General features: G+C 39.6%; 1 protein-coding gene across 1 annotated transcript in view; it reads left to right on the top strand.

Annotated features, from left to right (window-relative positions):
* Positions 1-17,752, top strand: part of apbb3 (amyloid beta (A4) precursor protein-binding, family B, member 3) — a 93,560-nt gene that overhangs the window by 57,226 nt on the left and 18,582 nt on the right. Inside the window, exons 7-9 of the mRNA XM_039775286.1 lie at positions 9,276-9,281; positions 14,409-14,523; positions 16,209-16,296. Of these exons, the coding sequence (XP_039631220.1) occupies positions 9,276-9,281; positions 14,409-14,523; positions 16,209-16,296 (209 nt within the window). The remainder of the gene's footprint in view (positions 1-9,275; positions 9,282-14,408; positions 14,524-16,208; positions 16,297-17,752) is intronic.

Consider the following 17,752-nt stretch of genomic DNA (forward strand, 5'->3'; position numbering starts at 1 on the left):
CTTTTTTGTTACTCCACACATCAATCTCAACCTTCTCATTTCTGCCACATCCAACTTCTTTTCCTGCTGTGCTCCCTTTACTGCCCATGTCTCTGCTGCATACGTTACATCATTGCTGGTCTTTCCACTGTCTTAAAAAATGACATTTAACCTTCACTTTAAATTCTCTGATCACACAAAACTCCAGATTTCTTCTTTCAGTTTTTCCATCCACATTGCACTCTATGGGTTAATTCTGCATCAAATGGGTTACCACCGATCCTAGATATTTAGACTGATCTATCTACAGTATAAGGCTTCCGCAATCCTTAAAAACAAGACTTGAAGATAGACACAAAGTAAGTCGTGAGAAGCTGCAATGTGCATCCATCCATCCTTTTCGAAATCCACTCAGTCCAATTCACTGTCATGGGGCTGACATGATTCCTGTGGGACCCAATTTATTTTTTTCTTCAGCACAGAGCATAGCTTTAGTCTTTTGGCATTTGAAGAAATAACATGGATGACTAAAATATTTTGAATCTTTAACAATCTTGTAAATACGAGCTAAACGTAGATAACACAAGAGCCAATGAGGAGCCGGTTAGCTGGTGTCACATGCTATATGTAGACTTCTTTGAAAACTGGTGTTTGCAGAGAGAGCTGAAAAGAGTGTCACTTGCCTTGAAAAGAGAGTTAAAAAGTTGATTTTGAAATAGCAAAGTGAATTCAGACCTATGGATGCCACTTTTAACCATTCCAGTTACTTAGAAAGGAAACCAGCTACTGTTCCACTTCAGCTGATGCTTCAAAGGTTTAGCACAGGACAGCCATAAGTCAGACATCCCACATCTGTGGCTATGTCCATGCTACTATGTTTTAATTTAAAAACAGCATTTTTTAATGAAAGCTTTACGAAAATATCTCTGCCTGTTGTAAAATGACCACAAATGCCTAAAAAGCATATTGGTGGAAACAAGAAGAGGAAGTGTCCTCCATGCTAGACATTCATTTGCAGCTTGAATTTACACATAAGGAACAGCAATGGTAAATACGACAAAACAAAAAGCAAATTATGTTTGGACTGACGATGAGATGGAGAGTAAGGAATGAGTATAATATGAGCAAAGCTGCTGAGAAAATGTAATGAGCAGGATCCAATCAGGGAAGGACTGCGTATTAAGAAAATAAATCACATGAAAAAATGAAATGAAGTGTGTAGAAAGAGAGGCAGGCAGACCTCTCAGCAATGACTGAGGATGTTTGCCTAGATTTATCATTCTGTAAAAATCAGGGGGGAATTTAGCAGTAGAGTTGGACAAACCATTATGATATGACGACCATAGTATAAATTATTTCTCTGTATTTTGGTGTATTCTAATATTGAAACTGTTCTGCTTAATATTGGTAAGACAAATTTTAAATTGAGTGCAGACAAGTTTTATCCAGCAGGGGGCGTTAGCTTCCTTGTTTGAATGAGTCCTTTTGTAATTGCAACCTATTCTAAGAAGCACTTTGAGCAGGCTGAGTAGGTTTTTATTAAAGACTAGCAAAATACCCGCGCTTCGCAGCGGAGAAGTAGTGTATTAAAGAAGTTATGAAAAAGAAAAGGAAACATTTTAAAAATAACATAACATGATTGTCAATGTAATTGTTTTGTCACTGTTATGAGTGTTGCTGTCATATATATACAGTATATATATATATTTATATATACACACACACAGACAGACACACATATAAACATATATACATATACATATATACATATAAACATATCTACATATACACATATCTACACATACACATATATATACATATATACATATCTACATATATATATATAAACATACATACATACATACATACATACATACATATATATCTACATATATATATATATATAGTGTATATAGCAAAATCCCCACGTATACCATGTTGTCAGTTCAGCAGTCTGGTTGTAATATGACCAAGCTGTGCACTGAGATTACTTTTGAGAATGTTTTATTGTTCGTTTATTACGATTCTTATAGCTATTGTGTAGCTATTCGAGACTTACTTTACTGATCAGGTACCCATTTCCTTTATTTAATCCGTGGCTTGTATGCTATTTTTTGTTCGTTTATCACGGTTAGAGATATTTATTGATTCCCTTCTTTAGCTGACTGCCTGCTCATATAAGGCGCTCCGCTGGCTTTTTGTGAAGCAGCCTTGACACAGCTTTTCCGCTGTTTTATAAACGAACGACATATAAAGCCATCCTCTTTCCTTGCTTTGCCAAGAAAGCTGCCTTTTTATTTAATCCACGGGTTCTCTGCTGTTTTATTGTTCGTTTATTACGATTATTATAGTTCTCTTTATATACATGTATCACGTTGTCAGTTCAGCACTCTGGTTGTAATATGACGAAGCTGCGCGAGCTCCCTCTTGAGAATGCAACGTATAGTTGTCCAGGAGAAAAGCAATCGTGACTGAAATCAATGGCAACCTTTTGTAGGGTCTGTCCCTGAGACTTCTTACTTCTCATCGCGAAGCAGAGCCTTACTGGAAAATGGAGGTATCTCAATTGAAATGGGAGATCAGAGGGTGTAACAGGGATCCGAGGAATACATTGAATGTGGAGAACCTCTAGAGACAGCGTGTGTATTAACTTGTGGATTTTTCTGTCAGTATTTGGTGACAGCGTGACAAAGTTGCTTCTGCAAGACCGCGTTAGCTGCGGAGCTCAGCTCAGAGCGAAATGAGGTGAATGGGAGGGGAGATGATAACGTGACTCCCCCACCCGCCTTAACTGTCAATCCCCCACAAACACAGTCTCTCGGAATTTGCATAAGCACAGCCCTTCACCAGCAATTTTAACTTAGTTACAAAGTGATCAAAACTGTCGTTTATATCCTGCGTCCTCTCATTAAACTTGTATCCTGCATTAGTCGTGGGCATGACAAACACCAGCGGCAGCCTGTATATGAACTTAATTTAAACTTTAAGTTTACACTGTGCTTTGTTTCCGCAGTAGCTGCACTTATGAATATGCTTGTATGTGTCACTCGCTCGCTTCTTATTGTTTTGCTGCCTTCTCAATTGTATAATGCATGTTTTCTTCAGCGCTTTTTGGAGCTCTTCCTTGTTTTCTACGTACTGCGCTCACAGTCAGTTCACGTGATTACGTGGGAGGCGTGATGATGTCACATGAAACTCCACCCCCCACGGCCATCGAGCTCAACTCCATTACAGTATATGGAGAAAAATAGGTTCCAGTTATGACCATTACGCATAGAATTTCTAAATGAAACCTGCTTAACTTTTGTAAGTAAGCTGTAAGGAATGAGCCTGTCAAATTTCAGCCTTCCACCCACACAGGAAGTTGGAGAATTAGTGATGAGTGAGTGAGTGAGTGAGTGAGTGAGTCAGTGAGGGCTTTGCCTTTTATTAGTATAGATATCTCAGTGTTTGCTTCAATTTAGCTTTCCTTCAAACCTGTTTAATTTCCAAGTCCCTGCAGTTTAAAGACAACCCAGCATCATGATGGCGTCACCACCACTCTTCACTGCTGGAATGGTATTACACAGGTGATGAGCGGTACCTGGTTTAATACTGACATGAAATGAAACAATTCAACCTTGGTTTCCTCAGACCAGAGAATTGTGTCGCTTACAGTCTGAGAGTTCTTTAGGTTGCATTCTGCAAACTTCAAGTGGGTTTTCATGTATTTATGTAAGTGGGCTTTTATGTATGTATGTATGGTTGTCTTTCTGGAAGCTTCTCCTGTCTCCACACAGTGTTGAAGTGATGGTTGTCCTTCATGTGTGGAGATGTGTGGACAACCATCACTGAAGCACTTCACCAATCAGGGCTTATGACACAGTGGCCCCACACATAGGCCTCTCCCCGGCATCCAAACCCCAACTCATACTTAATGGCCTAAACAGGCCCATCTATCTATTTATCTATCTATGTAGCCAGAGTGACCATCAGATTCTTGGTCACTTCTCTTACCATGGCCATTCTCCCCTGATTGCTCAGTTCGGTCAGGTGGCCAGTTCTAGGAAGAGTTATGGTTGTTCTAAACTTCTTACATTTGAGATTTATGAAGGTCACTGTGTTCCTGGGAATTTTTAATGCTGCAGAATCTTTTTGTAGCCTTCTCCAAATCTGCGCCACAACACAATCCCGTCTCAATGTTTTGTAGGCAATTCTTTCGCCCTCATGGCTTGCATTTTGTTCAACTTATAGGACTTTCTTTAGACCAGTGCATGCTTTTCCTAATCAAGTGCATTCAACTGAATTGACCACAGGTGGGCTCCAAACAAGGTGTAGAAACATTTTGATCATCAAAAGAATGGGATACACCTGAGCCAGTCATAGGATCTGAATATCGGAGTCAATATGATATTTCAGTTTTATACTTTTAATAAATTTGCACAAATTCCTAAAATTTTTGTTATCCCTTTGTCAATCTCGGATATTGAGCATTGCTTGATGTGGGGAAAATGAATTTAAATGATTTTATCACAAGGATGCAATACAACAAAATGTGAAAAATCCTTTCTGAATACTTTCAGAAGTTTCTTTACAATCCAAGACAAGTTCATTCAGAAATTTACAAGCAGAAAGAAAGTAAAGAAAAATTTGCAGTGAATAAATAAATATCTAAAATTAGAAGCTGTAAAATGTAAAAAAAAAAAAAAAGCATGCATAATGTGAACAAGATAAATAACTTCAGCACTCACTGTATAGCTTATGAGAGAAACACTTAAAAATGGCATTAGAAAAGTTAAAAGGCAGCTGGTGGGGATTATTATGGAAAGTGCAAATAAATAAATAATAGAAATGACCCAAACAAATTCTTTCAGTATTTAGTAGTAAAGAATGGTAAAGGAGGAGGAGAAGAAGACTATTAAAAATGGCCAGGGCAGGCTAAAACATGCAGACAGTGAGGCACTGAATGCTCTAAATTTGCATTTTTCTTACATTTTCACATGTGCAAAAGCTGATAACATCAGCAGTTTTTTTGCAAATTGTATGTAGAGCAGTTCTGCTTTGATTAAAAATGCTGAATTCAGAGAAATTGCAGATGCGGAAATATTCAGGAGTGCTTAAGAAGCTTAGTGAGTGCACATATAAAATATTGATGCATATTTTTCAGAAATCCAAGAACATTGGAGACATTTCTGCAGAATAAAATCTAGAAAGTGTCACCCCGGTGTATAAAAATGGTCATTGGACTGATCCAAGTCAGTAAGGCCTGTAAGATTACCATGTGTTGGAGTTAATTAAGAGAAGAAATCAATAAGGAAAGAATCAAGCAGCACACGGCAGGAGCAGGCGCATTAGTGATCCATGACAATGGGTTCAAATGGAGACATTTGTGCTTCATCAGTATGGGGGGATTCTATCAGGAAGCTGCAAGAGCATCAGAGAGGTGCATATCAAATTATTTATCTTGGTTTTAAGGAAGCTTTTCATAAGGTTCTGCAGGAACCCAAAGGGATCAAAGTAAAAGAAGTCAAAGTCCAAGGAGCAATATACTGGAACTCTATCAGGAAGAAGAAAAAGCATCAGAGAGGTGCATATTAAATGATGTATCTTGAGTTTCAGAGAGCTTTTGACAAGGTACTGCAGGAAACTCTAAGGATCAAACTAAAAGAAGTCAAAGTTCAAGGCGCACTATGCAAAACTTACAAACACAGGACACCAAGGGTTTTGGTGCAAGGTAGCCTGACCTGGTCCAAACACACCAACACCTTCGTAATGAAGGCACGACAATATCTTTACCAGCTTAGACACCTCAGGAATTTCAGGCTGCCCTAACAATTACTTAAAAACTTCTACACATCCTCCATTTAAGGTATCCTGACAGGAAGTATTACAGGATCAGTACGTAACAGGACCAGAAGGCTCTACAAAGTCATGTCTTATTGTTATTGTCCTTTTATATTCTTCTTCAAGGCACAATCATTGGAGTTGAGTAACTCAGTATTTCACTATATATTGTATTGTATGTATATGTGAAAAACAAGATCTGATATGATTTGAAGTATATTTTCTGAATTAGGTGATGTTAATCAGTGCTGACATCACTGTTTGTGCTCTTGATGAGAACATAAATAACAAGCTAATTAGGTTTGTAGATGATACCAGAACTACACAGAATGGTAGGTAATACAGAATTAGCAAAATCATAACAGATGGACCTGGAGAGAATTCAGACTTGGGAAGATTTAGCGTGCATCACAAGTAAATTAATGGAAGGAATTATTAAGGAAAAGATTGAGCAACACATGGCAAGAACAGAAGTTTTATTGCACAGTCAACATGGGTTCAGAAGAGGGAGGTCAAGTCTCACCAACATGCTGGAACTTTATGAGGAAGCAACAAAAGGATTTGATCAAAGTGGAAAATATGATATTATTTATCTTGACTTTCAGAAAGCATTTGTTAAGGTGCCACAGGAGAGGGTGGGCATCAAACTAAAAGAAACAGGAGTTCAGGGTGATGTTTGTAGATGGGTGCAGAATTGGCTCAGACACAGGAAGCAGAGGGTGATGGTGTGAGGAACCTGATCAGAATTGGCTGATATTAAGAGTGGTGTCCAAAGGAGTTAGTGCTACAGCTGCTGCTATTTTTAAAATATATAAATGACTTGGATAGGAATATAAATAGTTAGCTGGTTAAGTTTGCAAAAGATACCAAGATAGGTGGATTCACTGATAAATCTGGAACCCATTAAATCATTACAGAGGGATTTAGACAGCATACAGGCTTAGCAGATTTGTGGGAAATAAAATTTAGTATAAGTAAATGTACAGTATTACATGTAGGAAGCAAAAATGTTACGTATGAATTTACAATAAGATGTATGAAAATCGAAAGTACCAGTTATGAGCGTATTTAGGAATCATAGTGGAGCTGACACTATCAATTGACAGACAGTACTCAGAAGCCATTAAGAAGGCTAACAGAATGTTAAGTTATGTTGATGTGTGATGTACAAGTCAAATGAGATAACTCTCAAGTTTTGTAACATACTGGTGAGGAAGATATTGAAAAAGATGATCTGCTGTGGTGAACCCTAGCTGGAGCAGCCAAAAGAAGAAGAAGAAGAAGGAGGAGGAGACGAGGCCTCATCTGGAGTACTGTGTGCAGTTTTGGTCTCCAGGCTACAAAAAGGACATATCAGCACTAGAGAAGGTCCAGAGAAGAGCAACTAGGCTGAGTCCAGTGCTACAGGTAATGAGTTATGAGGAAAGATTGAAAGAGCTGAGCCTTTTCAGTTTAGGCAAACAAAGATCAAGAGGAGTCATGAGTGAAGTGTTTAAAATTATGAAGGGAATTAGTCCAGTGGATCGAGGCTGTTAATTTTAAGCAAGTTAATCAAAAACACAAGGACAAACTTTTTAGCGGTAAATTTCACAGAAACATTAGGAAGTTGTTTTTTTTACATGCAGAGAACTACAGACACATGGAATAAGTGACCAAGTAGTGTTGTAGACAGTTTGACTTTAGGGACTTTCAAAACTTGACTTAATGTTATTTTGTAAGAATTAAGTCAATAGGACTGGTGAGCTTTGTTGGGCTGAATGGCCTGTTCTCGTCTAGATTGTTCTAATGTTCTAATATTTGTGGTGGATGAAATTCATTGTAAGTAAATACAAGGTATTTCATGTAGGAAGTTAAAATGCTAAATTTTGAATTCTCGTTGAGAGGTCTGAAGTTTGAAAGTACGCTTTAGGAGAAGAACCCAGGAGTAGCAGTGGACTTATCACTATAAACTTCCAGACTGAGTACAAAAACAACTTAAATCACATGCCACAATATTTCTAGCAATCTTCAGCCACAGATTTCATCTACGTAATTCTAGTGTACCCTTGTGACCACTAGTTGTGTAATGTGACATCCTTAATGACTCAGTCAAACCAGTCTGTGACTGCCCCCTAACTTGTCTTAGGTTGCAGGGGTGGGGCTTGTGTGCGAGAGCTGTGAGACCTGACAACCAATGAGCATCACCCGAAAGTACAACGCCTAACAGTCTTTTGGACTGCACAAACACAATGAAGGCTAGTCTGTCTGATATCTCATGCTTTATGATTTGTTGTACTGCGACGGAATTGAAAAAGAATAAAAGGTCAGAGAATTCTGCAGGGAAGACAATCATTAAATAACTAAGCTCAGGATGTGTAGCCGGAATTGAGTGGTAAGTTGTAGAACCAAATACGGTAAACATAATCAGAGCCAAGAAACCACTCAAAGCCACATCCTAGCAATTGGATGTCATTTCCTTGCAGTCAGTCTACAACATAGTGGTGTCCATTGGAAAAATAAGACGTTACTGTGAGAGAATGTGAATTGTGTTATAAATCAGATTGTGACACTGTTCTATTCTTTCAAATAACATTCTCAGACACATTTTACGGGAGTTACATGAAAGTCGAGTATTGTTCAGGTGACATAGTGAGTATCCCCAACTCCCATGGAAAAAGAGTCCATGGAAATGAGAATTAAATTTACAAATTCCAGTTGTGACAGATTGGGTCCGCTATCGCTCCCTTGAACCCTTGTCCAAGACATCAGACACGTAGTAAAAGTCCAAAAGTAGACTTTATTTATACAGCACAGTGCACAAAGCACCCTCTCCTCCACAATACTCATTAAACAATACACCAATAATTACAATAAACTCTCCACCACTCCCAGACGCGTTGCCACCCTTCCACCCAGCTCAGCCCGCCGTCTGGGAGCTCCCACAATCCTTTTATCATCCCTGACCCGGGAAGTGTTCCAATTCCCCAGTCCATGTGATCTCCTGTCAATTCTGGGTCAGATCAAAAGTCCTTTTCTTCACCCCGGAAGCACGTCATTCCCCTTGCCCATGTGACTCGGACGTACTTCTGAGGTGTAAGACAAATAATCGTCGTTCCTCCCTGCAGCGTCTCCTAGCGGCCCCCATGGTATCCAGCAGGGCTGTGCATAAAGACTCCAATGTCCATGATGCCCTGCTGGTCTTCGGGGCACCTCCATACTGCAGGGGAGGGGGGGGCTCCACCTGGCGGCATGGGGGTATTGGCCGGGATGAATGGCCGGCCATACATCACACGGTGTTAGTAATGAGTGATCATAAATGGAATAACATCATTGACTATGTGTATTGTGTCTTAAGGAGGTCCTCATAGAATTCATTAAGCTGAATTCAGAATGGAGTGCTATGTATTTGGCTTATTATTGCCATTTTTCCAAATGTTATTAATGATTTTTTTCTTTCTCTTTTCTTTTGCTTCCATACCTGTGATCTGAGACAGAGACAGGTAAGAAACTGCACTCATGCTTTTAGTATAATTTCAAGATAATTATGAAAGCTATGGTATAGAGACTAATATCAGGTAAAAAGTCAGCCATTTAAAATCAAATGCATAGCATACAGTAGCACAGCACATCAGTGTTAGTTGACTGGCTTATGTAATGCAAGGGATACTCGACTGGGTTGGCAGAATGTGATGTTATAAAGGGAGACTTTAACAAACTATCATCCTTCCCTTACCTGCATGTCCTGCTTTTTCCCAACTATCTAAGGAGTGGAGCGGCTCTCCCACTTGCCCCCCTAAGCTCTGCTTTGTATGAGCTGCTTTTCCTTTAATCAGGATGTTTGATCTACTGCCAATCATTCCAATGGAGTTCTCCATGTTAATATTTCAGATACAGTGCCTTCAGAAAGTATTCAGACCCATTCACTTTTTATATATTTTGTTAAGTTGCAGCCTTATGCTAAAATCATTTCCATTCATTTTTTCCCTGATGCCTGAAAGTGCCAATTGTCCAAACAGTGACATGGCGGTCTACACAAACCTCAAATATACATCTCACGCACTCACACCACTGTGACTAATCTCTCTCTATATAAATCGACAAGATGTCTGTCTGTTCGGCATCCATGCCTTTGCCTGGGTGTAATGTCATCTGATTTCCACAAGGAAGTGGGAATGTCTGCTGAACAAAGGGAAGTGGCTGGTGTAAAACAGTAAACTGTGCAGCATATGTCCATGTGTCTGGGCAACACGTTATCCGGCGTTTACAACAGGCCTGGATTGTCTGACGAAGAAAGGCAACAAGAAGCACAAAGAAAACAAATGCAGGGGCTGAATGTCCAATGAAAAAAGGCAACAAGACAGACAAAGAAAGAGAGATGTAAGACATATGTGGTGAGCAGAGGTTTTCAAATGCAGGACGTGATTGAAACAGATGGACTTACTGTTTAATTAAATGGGTGTCTTGATATGCTAGCATTTAATAAACTAAAATGAGATGTCTTCAAAACACTTCAACTTACAAAACTTCTAACACAATCCCCATGGAAGAGCCAAACCTAGAATGTTAATGCTAAGGGTGAATTCAGATGAGTGTTAGTTTGAACAGAATGTAAGGTTTTCAAAGCTACATAAATAATGGAAGATTCTGTTTTAGATTCTGTTTTAGTCCCTAAAGCGAATCTGTAATAATAATAATAACAATAATAATAATTACAATTAAAATAATAGTAATATTTACATTTATAATGTGGGGCAGCACAGTGGCGCTGCTGCCTTGCAGTTAGGAGACCCGGGTTCGCCTCCCAGCTCCTCCCTGTGTGGAGTTTGCATGGGGTTTCCTCCCACAGTCCAAAGACATGCAGGTTAGGTGCATTGGCGATCCTAAATTGTCCCTAGTTTGTGCTTGGTGTGTGTGTGTGTGCCCTGCGCTGGGCTGCCGAGCGCCCTGTGCTGGCTGGGACTGGCTCCAGCAGACCCTCTGACCCTGTGTTAGGATATAGTGGGTTGGACAATGACTGACTGACATTTACAGTATATAGTGCTTTCTCACTACTCAAGATGCTTTACATAGTGAGTTGATAGCCACTTCAACCACTACTGATGTGTAGCATCCACCTTTGCGCCAGTGTAATAATGGAACACCCTTATTGGTAAGCTATATTTGTAGTGGTATAACAGAACAGATAAACAGAAGGATACAATGGCGTACAGTTTTCTGACCAAATGTTGCATATGACCGTAAGTCATATAAAGAACACAGAAGACAATGTCTAAAGAAACATAACAAGATATGCAAGCTTTAAACAGAAACTTGCAAGAACGTTTCCCTTTTTGTGTTGTGAGGTGCAAATGAGACCTAAAGAAAAGTTGGGGTGCCAAACGGGCCACCCTGTTTAATGCGGGAATCGAAAAAAAGAGAATAAAAATTGAACAAATGCAGGGGCATGTGGTTAGTATGTGGTGGCACAACAGAAGTCAGCTGTAACAATTACCTTCTCAGATAAATGGTCTATATATTAAATAGTATATTAAAGTACAGGGTGGGCCATTTATATGGATACACCTTAATAAAATGGGAATGGTTGGTGATATTAACTTCCTGTTTGTGGCACATTAGTATATGTGAGGGGGAAAACTTTTCAAGATGGGTGGTGACCATGGTGGCCATTTTGAAGTCGGCCATTTTGGATCCAACTTTTGTTTTTCAATAGGAAGAGGGTCATGTGACACATCAAACTTATTGGGAATTTCACAAGAAAAACAATGGTGTGCTTGGTTTTAACGTAACTTTATTCTTTCATGAGTTATTTACAAGTTTCTGACCACTTATAAAATGTGTTCAATGTGCTGCCCATTGTGTTGGATTGTCAATGCAACCCTCTTCTCCCACCCTTCACACACTGATAGCAACACCGCAGGAGAAATGCTAGCACAGGCTTCCAGTATCTGTAGTTTCAGGTGCTGCACATCTCGTATCTTCACAGCATAGACAATTGCCTTCAGATGACCCCAAAGATAAAAGTCTAAGGGGGTCAGATCGGGAGACCTTGGGGGCCATTCAACTGGCCCACGACGACCAATCCACTTTCCAGGAAACTGTTCATCTAGGAATGCTCGGACCTGACACCCATAATGTGGTGGTGCACCATCTTGCTGGAAAAACTCAGTCAACGTGCCAGCTTCGGTGCATAAAGAGGGAAACACATCATCATGTAGCAATTTCGCATATCCAGTGGCCTTGAGGTTTCCATTGATGAAGAATGGCCCCACTATCTTTGTACCCCATATACCACACCATACCATCAATTTTTTGTTCCAACAGTCTTGGAGGGATCTATCCAATGTGGGTTAGTGTCAGACCAATAGTGGTGGTTTTGTTTGTTAACTTCACCATTCACATAAAAGTTTGCCTCATCACTGAACAAAATCTTCTGCGTAAACTGAGGGTCCTGTTCCAATTTTTGTTTTGCCCATTCTGCAAATTCAGTGCGCCGATCTGGGTCATCCTCGTTGAGATGCTGCAGTAGCTGGAGTTTGTAAGGGTGCCATTTGTGAGTAGCTAATATCCGCCGAAGGATGTTCGACTAATGCCACTCTCCAGTGACATGCGGCGAGTGCTACGCTGTGGGCTCTTGCTGAATGAAGCTAGGACAGCCACTGATGTTTCTTCATTAGTGACAGTTTTCATGCGTCCACATTTTGGCAAATCCAACACTGAACCAGTTTCACGAAACTTAGCAAGCAGTTTGCTAACTGTAGCATGGGAGATGGGTGGTCTCGTAGGGTGTCTTGCATTGAAATCTGCTGCAATGACCCGGTTACTGCGTTCACCAGACATCAACACAATTTCTATCCGCTCCTCACGTGTTAACCTCTGCGACATGTCAATGGCTGTAAACAAAGAGAAACTTGTAAATAACTCATGAAAGAATAAAGTTACGTTAAAACCAAGCACACCATTGTTTTTCTTGTGAAATTCCCAATAAGTTTGATGTGTCACATGACCCTCTTCCTATTGAAAAAACAAAAGTTGGATCCAAAATGGCCGACTTCAAAATGGCCACCATGGTCACCACCCATCTTGAAAAGTTTTCCCCTCTCACATATACTAATGTGCCACAAACAGGAAGTATAACAGAATGAATTATTAAACATAAAGAAAAGAACTGATTGAAACTCAAAAGTTAACTTAATGTAACTTAAAGCTTAAGCTCATGAGGGCTTTGCCTTGTCTTAGAGAAACTACCAATGTAATTTTCCAAGATTTGAATGAGGTAAATGAGTTACAAACACCAGTCCAGAAAGTGGGGATAAACTGATGGGAAAGCCCATGTATGTCTCCTATGACGCAATGCCAAGATCAATAGGACATTCTGCTAAACAGCTCTCTTAACAAAGCGGTGTAAAGAATAATAGGAGAATGAACAAGAATCAGAAATTACTGGTGGTGTAAGTTGATTGGAGGAGGTGATAAAATTCTGCATATCAAGAGTCGGATGATCTGATGTATTTGATGAGGTAATGGTAATTAGAAAAAGTAGACTATAAAAGGAGATGATTTGTTTAATTGATTGCTCACTCCTTGGACTGAGATATTTCTGTACAAATAATGGGATGTCCTGCATTCTCATCTCCACAACAATAGCAGGCATGGCTTAAGTGCCCACACTGGGTGGCTTCTCAGAGCTAGAGAGAAGAAAAGAGACAGCATTGTTAGCATCGGCGTCTCTTATGCCCAAGCCTGGAAGGTGATCCTTACACTGTCATACATGACAATGTATTGTCAGTTTTTCTCGTCCTTTTTGTGTGAACTACTTTTGCTTTAAATTTAACGAAAACTTTTAAAACAAAGATACTTGTATTGTGCAATTACTTGCATGTGTATCAAACTGATTGTCTGAATCTTTCTCTGAAGCAAACTAAAGTTGCAGAGGTTTGGAAATCTTGGACAAATGCAACTATATGCTGGACACACCTGAATGATACACCATTCATTTTGTAATTTGTTAAAAAAAATTTGCATTTTGCCACAAATACCATAAGTAAACAAATTAAAAAATTCGAAGTTTTCTGCCATTTAAATATATTTAACTGTACTTGTGTAGTTTTCATAATTTCAGAGTTTTAAATTTGCTGACCTCCGTGATCCTGTTCATGACTAATTGGGTTGGAAAATGACTGACTAATATTTTATATTGTAACTTTATTTTATGAAGAATTTATGATATTTGACTTGATATATGATGTAAATATTCAGTAGTACAGTTGTGGCTCCAATAAAATGTAATATTGTTTTTATGGTTTGTCTACCCAAAACCTCCATTGGCCAAAATCTGTAACTCCGCCCATGACCTGAGAGTGGCGACTTATTGCATGTTAATCAGCACAAGAACTTCGCTTGACCCCTTACATGTGGCAGCAATGGCATTTAAAGTGTATTTTCATGTAACATGGAAGTAGATTTTAATTAGCATTTCAGATAAACGAATGAACCAGTATGGCGAATGATCATGTTAGGTGTTTCTCTTTTGGTACAATATATAATAGCATGTGTCCACAAGCTAAATTTATGAGCACTCTGTGGTTGCGTTGACCCGATAAGGTGACAAGTCTTTTTGTTTCTTCTAGGGATTTTGCGTTTGTTGCCAGTGACAAGGATACCTGTATGCTGAAATGCCACGTCTTTCGCTGTGATGTCCCGGCAAAAGCGATCGCTGCTACACTACATGAGATGTGCTCAAAGGTAACTGCAGTCATCATTTACTTATTTAGCTGACACCTTTATTCAATGTGACTTACAGCTTTTAAGATATGATTGGTTACATTTCTTCTGATTTTCCAATTAGAGCACAGGTAGGTGAAATGACTTGCTCATGGTCACAAAGTATCAGTTAAAGACATTTGAATCCACATCCTCAGGGTTTGAAGTCCAAAACCTTAACCACTACAATGTACCACCTGCCAAGAGCATCTGCATTGGTAGGGAAAACGAGCTCAGGCCTCCCAAGTGGCTAACGAGAATTCTACCAGTGAGCCACCAATGCCACGCAAACATCAGAGAAAATCATGAAAGACCTTCAGTACATCTCCAGCCTTGAGGACCACTCTCTAGGGCGAGCTGTCTAGCAGAGTTTTGCACTGCTGCTGACAGCCCTAGGCATATGACTCAGTGTGAGTACATGAAAAAGTTGAATACTTTGTGTAACATCATCTCAGCTAGAGATGGCCAGAACATTGAAAATAAGAACATAAGAAGGCTGACAGACAAGTGGAGACCATTCAGACTATTGAGCTTGTTTGTTTAGCTAACAGAGGTTCCAATATCTCAAACCGATACCTTTTAAAGTTGTCCGGGTTTCCTCATTTAACACATGACTTGATAGTTACTAATTACCATTGTCACACATGTACGATTAGGAGGCAGTCAAAGAGCCTAAAGGTGAGTGAAACATCGCGAGATAGAGGGTTGTCACGTGGTACTTACCTGAATCTCTTTTGCCCGACAGAAAACTGGAAGAAAAATAACTCCTCCACTTCCGGATTCCAAAATGGTCGCGATGACGTCAGTTCCGGTCCACCATGATGACGTCACTTCCGGCTCCATCAATTCACATCACCTCCGTCCCATCCTGCCGACTACGCCAATGTGATAAGGTTTCTTCTTCAAAAGAATGATACTCAAACAAAGAAAAAGTTTTGGGGACCGTCCCCATATATTGTCGTCCAGACAATCAAAGAAAACACGATTCAAAGTCAAAAATAAAACAATGAACAATCTTCCTGAGACAAAATGGCGACTTTAGAGAGGGAAGGATTATGGGACAGGAAATGGTTGGCAGTAAGTGACGTTTGAAAACAGGAACCGGAAGTGATGTCATCAGGATGGGACGGAGGTGATGTGAATTGATGGAGCCGGAAGTGACATCATCATGGTGGACCGGAAGTGACGTCGTCGCGGCCATTTTGGAATCCGGAAGTGGAGGAGTTATTTTTCTTCCAGTTTTCTGTCGGGCAAAAGAGATTCAGGTAAGTACCACGTGACAACCCTCTATCCTGCGATGTTTCACTCACCTTTAGGCTCTTTGACTGCCTCCTAATCGCACATGTGTGACACCATGGATCAGTAAAGTATGAAGAAGTCCACACAAAATATTTTTTATTTGTTCATTACCCCGTGTAGTTTTTAGTGATGGCTGAGAAACAATTCAGTCTCATGTCTGCAAAGAGAACGAACATAACAAAGTTTTCTGATGAAATTTGCTTCTATGGTTTCAGCCATAAATGCACTACCCCTTTATTTTCACTGGCGCTCAATGAGCAAGCCACCAGTGCATACCCTGGCATGAAACCCTTGAAACAAGCTAATAATGACAATAATAATAATGATACATTTTATTTGTAAATTGTCTTTCTTTCTACTCTGTGCAGATCATGGCAGAACGAGCGATAATGTACCCTTCAGTGCCCAGGTCTCTGACGATGGAAAGCATCTCCCCTGAAGATCTGCCATTACAAGGTAAAACATGGCACATGTCTGATTGTAACATTAGCACTTTTCACAGTCACCTTCAGGTCAGTCTTTGACTTATTTCATCTTGATCACTATGCGGTTAACTTTAACATTTTCAACTTATATCACACTGTGGTGGCCCAGGATTTGTTCCTGCCTTGTGCCCTGTGTTGGCTGGGATTGGCTCCAGCGGATCCCCGTGACCCTGTGTTAGGATATAGCGGTTTGGGTAATGACTAACTGACTGACTGACTTATATCACAATTCTTGATGTCAAATTCATGTTTCAATTCATTATAAGTAGCTTCTGGATAGATCATTCAAATGACCAACTTTGAGAATATTGTTTCTAAACCTTTTGCTGCACTCTGTTCTCATGTTTATTTTGGTTTCTGTTTCAGCTACAATTCTTATCTAATCCCTGGTTTAGTCTCTTGGCTGTTTTGATCTCCTGGTTTTGGACCCTTGCTTGTCCCACTACACTCTCTTCCTGATCCATCTATTTATTTTGACAGCAATATTTGAACATTTGAACAATTTAGATGAGAACAGGCAATTCAGTCCAGCAAAGCTCGCCAGTCCTATCAACTTAATTCTTCTATAATAACATCACATTGAGTTTTGAAAGTCCCCAGACCAGGGGTGCCCAATGCGTTGATTGCGATCAACCGGTAGATCGCAAAGGTAGTGCAGTAGATCGCGTTGCATTCACAAAAAAAAAAATGTAAACGTTGGTCTATAATATATCCTCCATATGGCATTTGCCACTTGATTGACATACAGGACGGCCAGTCTGAGATCTCTTCTCTTCTAACACACTGGTCATCCCGCACAGATGATCAAATGCGCAAGCTACTGCAAAACTCCGGCTATCTCAGTGATCTAGTTAACCTTCCAATTTATATCGACTAAAGAAGGGATTTTAAAAAAAAAATGTTTGGGGAGGGTATGAGCTGGATGTGGAATTGGAAGAGGATTTGTTTCTCATAATGTCACAATCAAAGTGCGTTTGTCTGATCTGTCAATCTATCATTGCTATTCCAAAGAAGGAAAATGTGGAAAGGCATTTTCGAACTGTTCATAAAAACTACGAAACTGATATCCTTCCAAAAAGCGATCTGAGAAAGAGAAAGGAGAGGGAACTAAAATCGCAGTTAATCGGACTGCCGTCATTTTTCACTCGGCTGAATTCAAAAGCTCCTTGACTGCATTATTTGGCTCTACTTATTTATGCGAGTCAGCCTTTTCTCACATGATGATTATTAAATCCAAATAGAGTAGTGACGATAAATGTATTGAATTGTTATTGTGCCATAAAGGTTATTCAGTTATGCAAGGTACAACAACATACATTTCATGTATACTCAGTATATATATATACAGGGTATATATATATATATATATATATATATATATATATATATATATATATATATATTGTGATGGGCTGGGTTCCATGCCC

Source organism: Polypterus senegalus, chromosome 13 (genome assembly GCF_016835505.1).
Source record: "Polypterus senegalus isolate Bchr_013 chromosome 13, ASM1683550v1, whole genome shotgun sequence".
Taxonomy (NCBI): Eukaryota; Metazoa; Chordata; class Cladistia; order Polypteriformes; family Polypteridae; genus Polypterus; species Polypterus senegalus.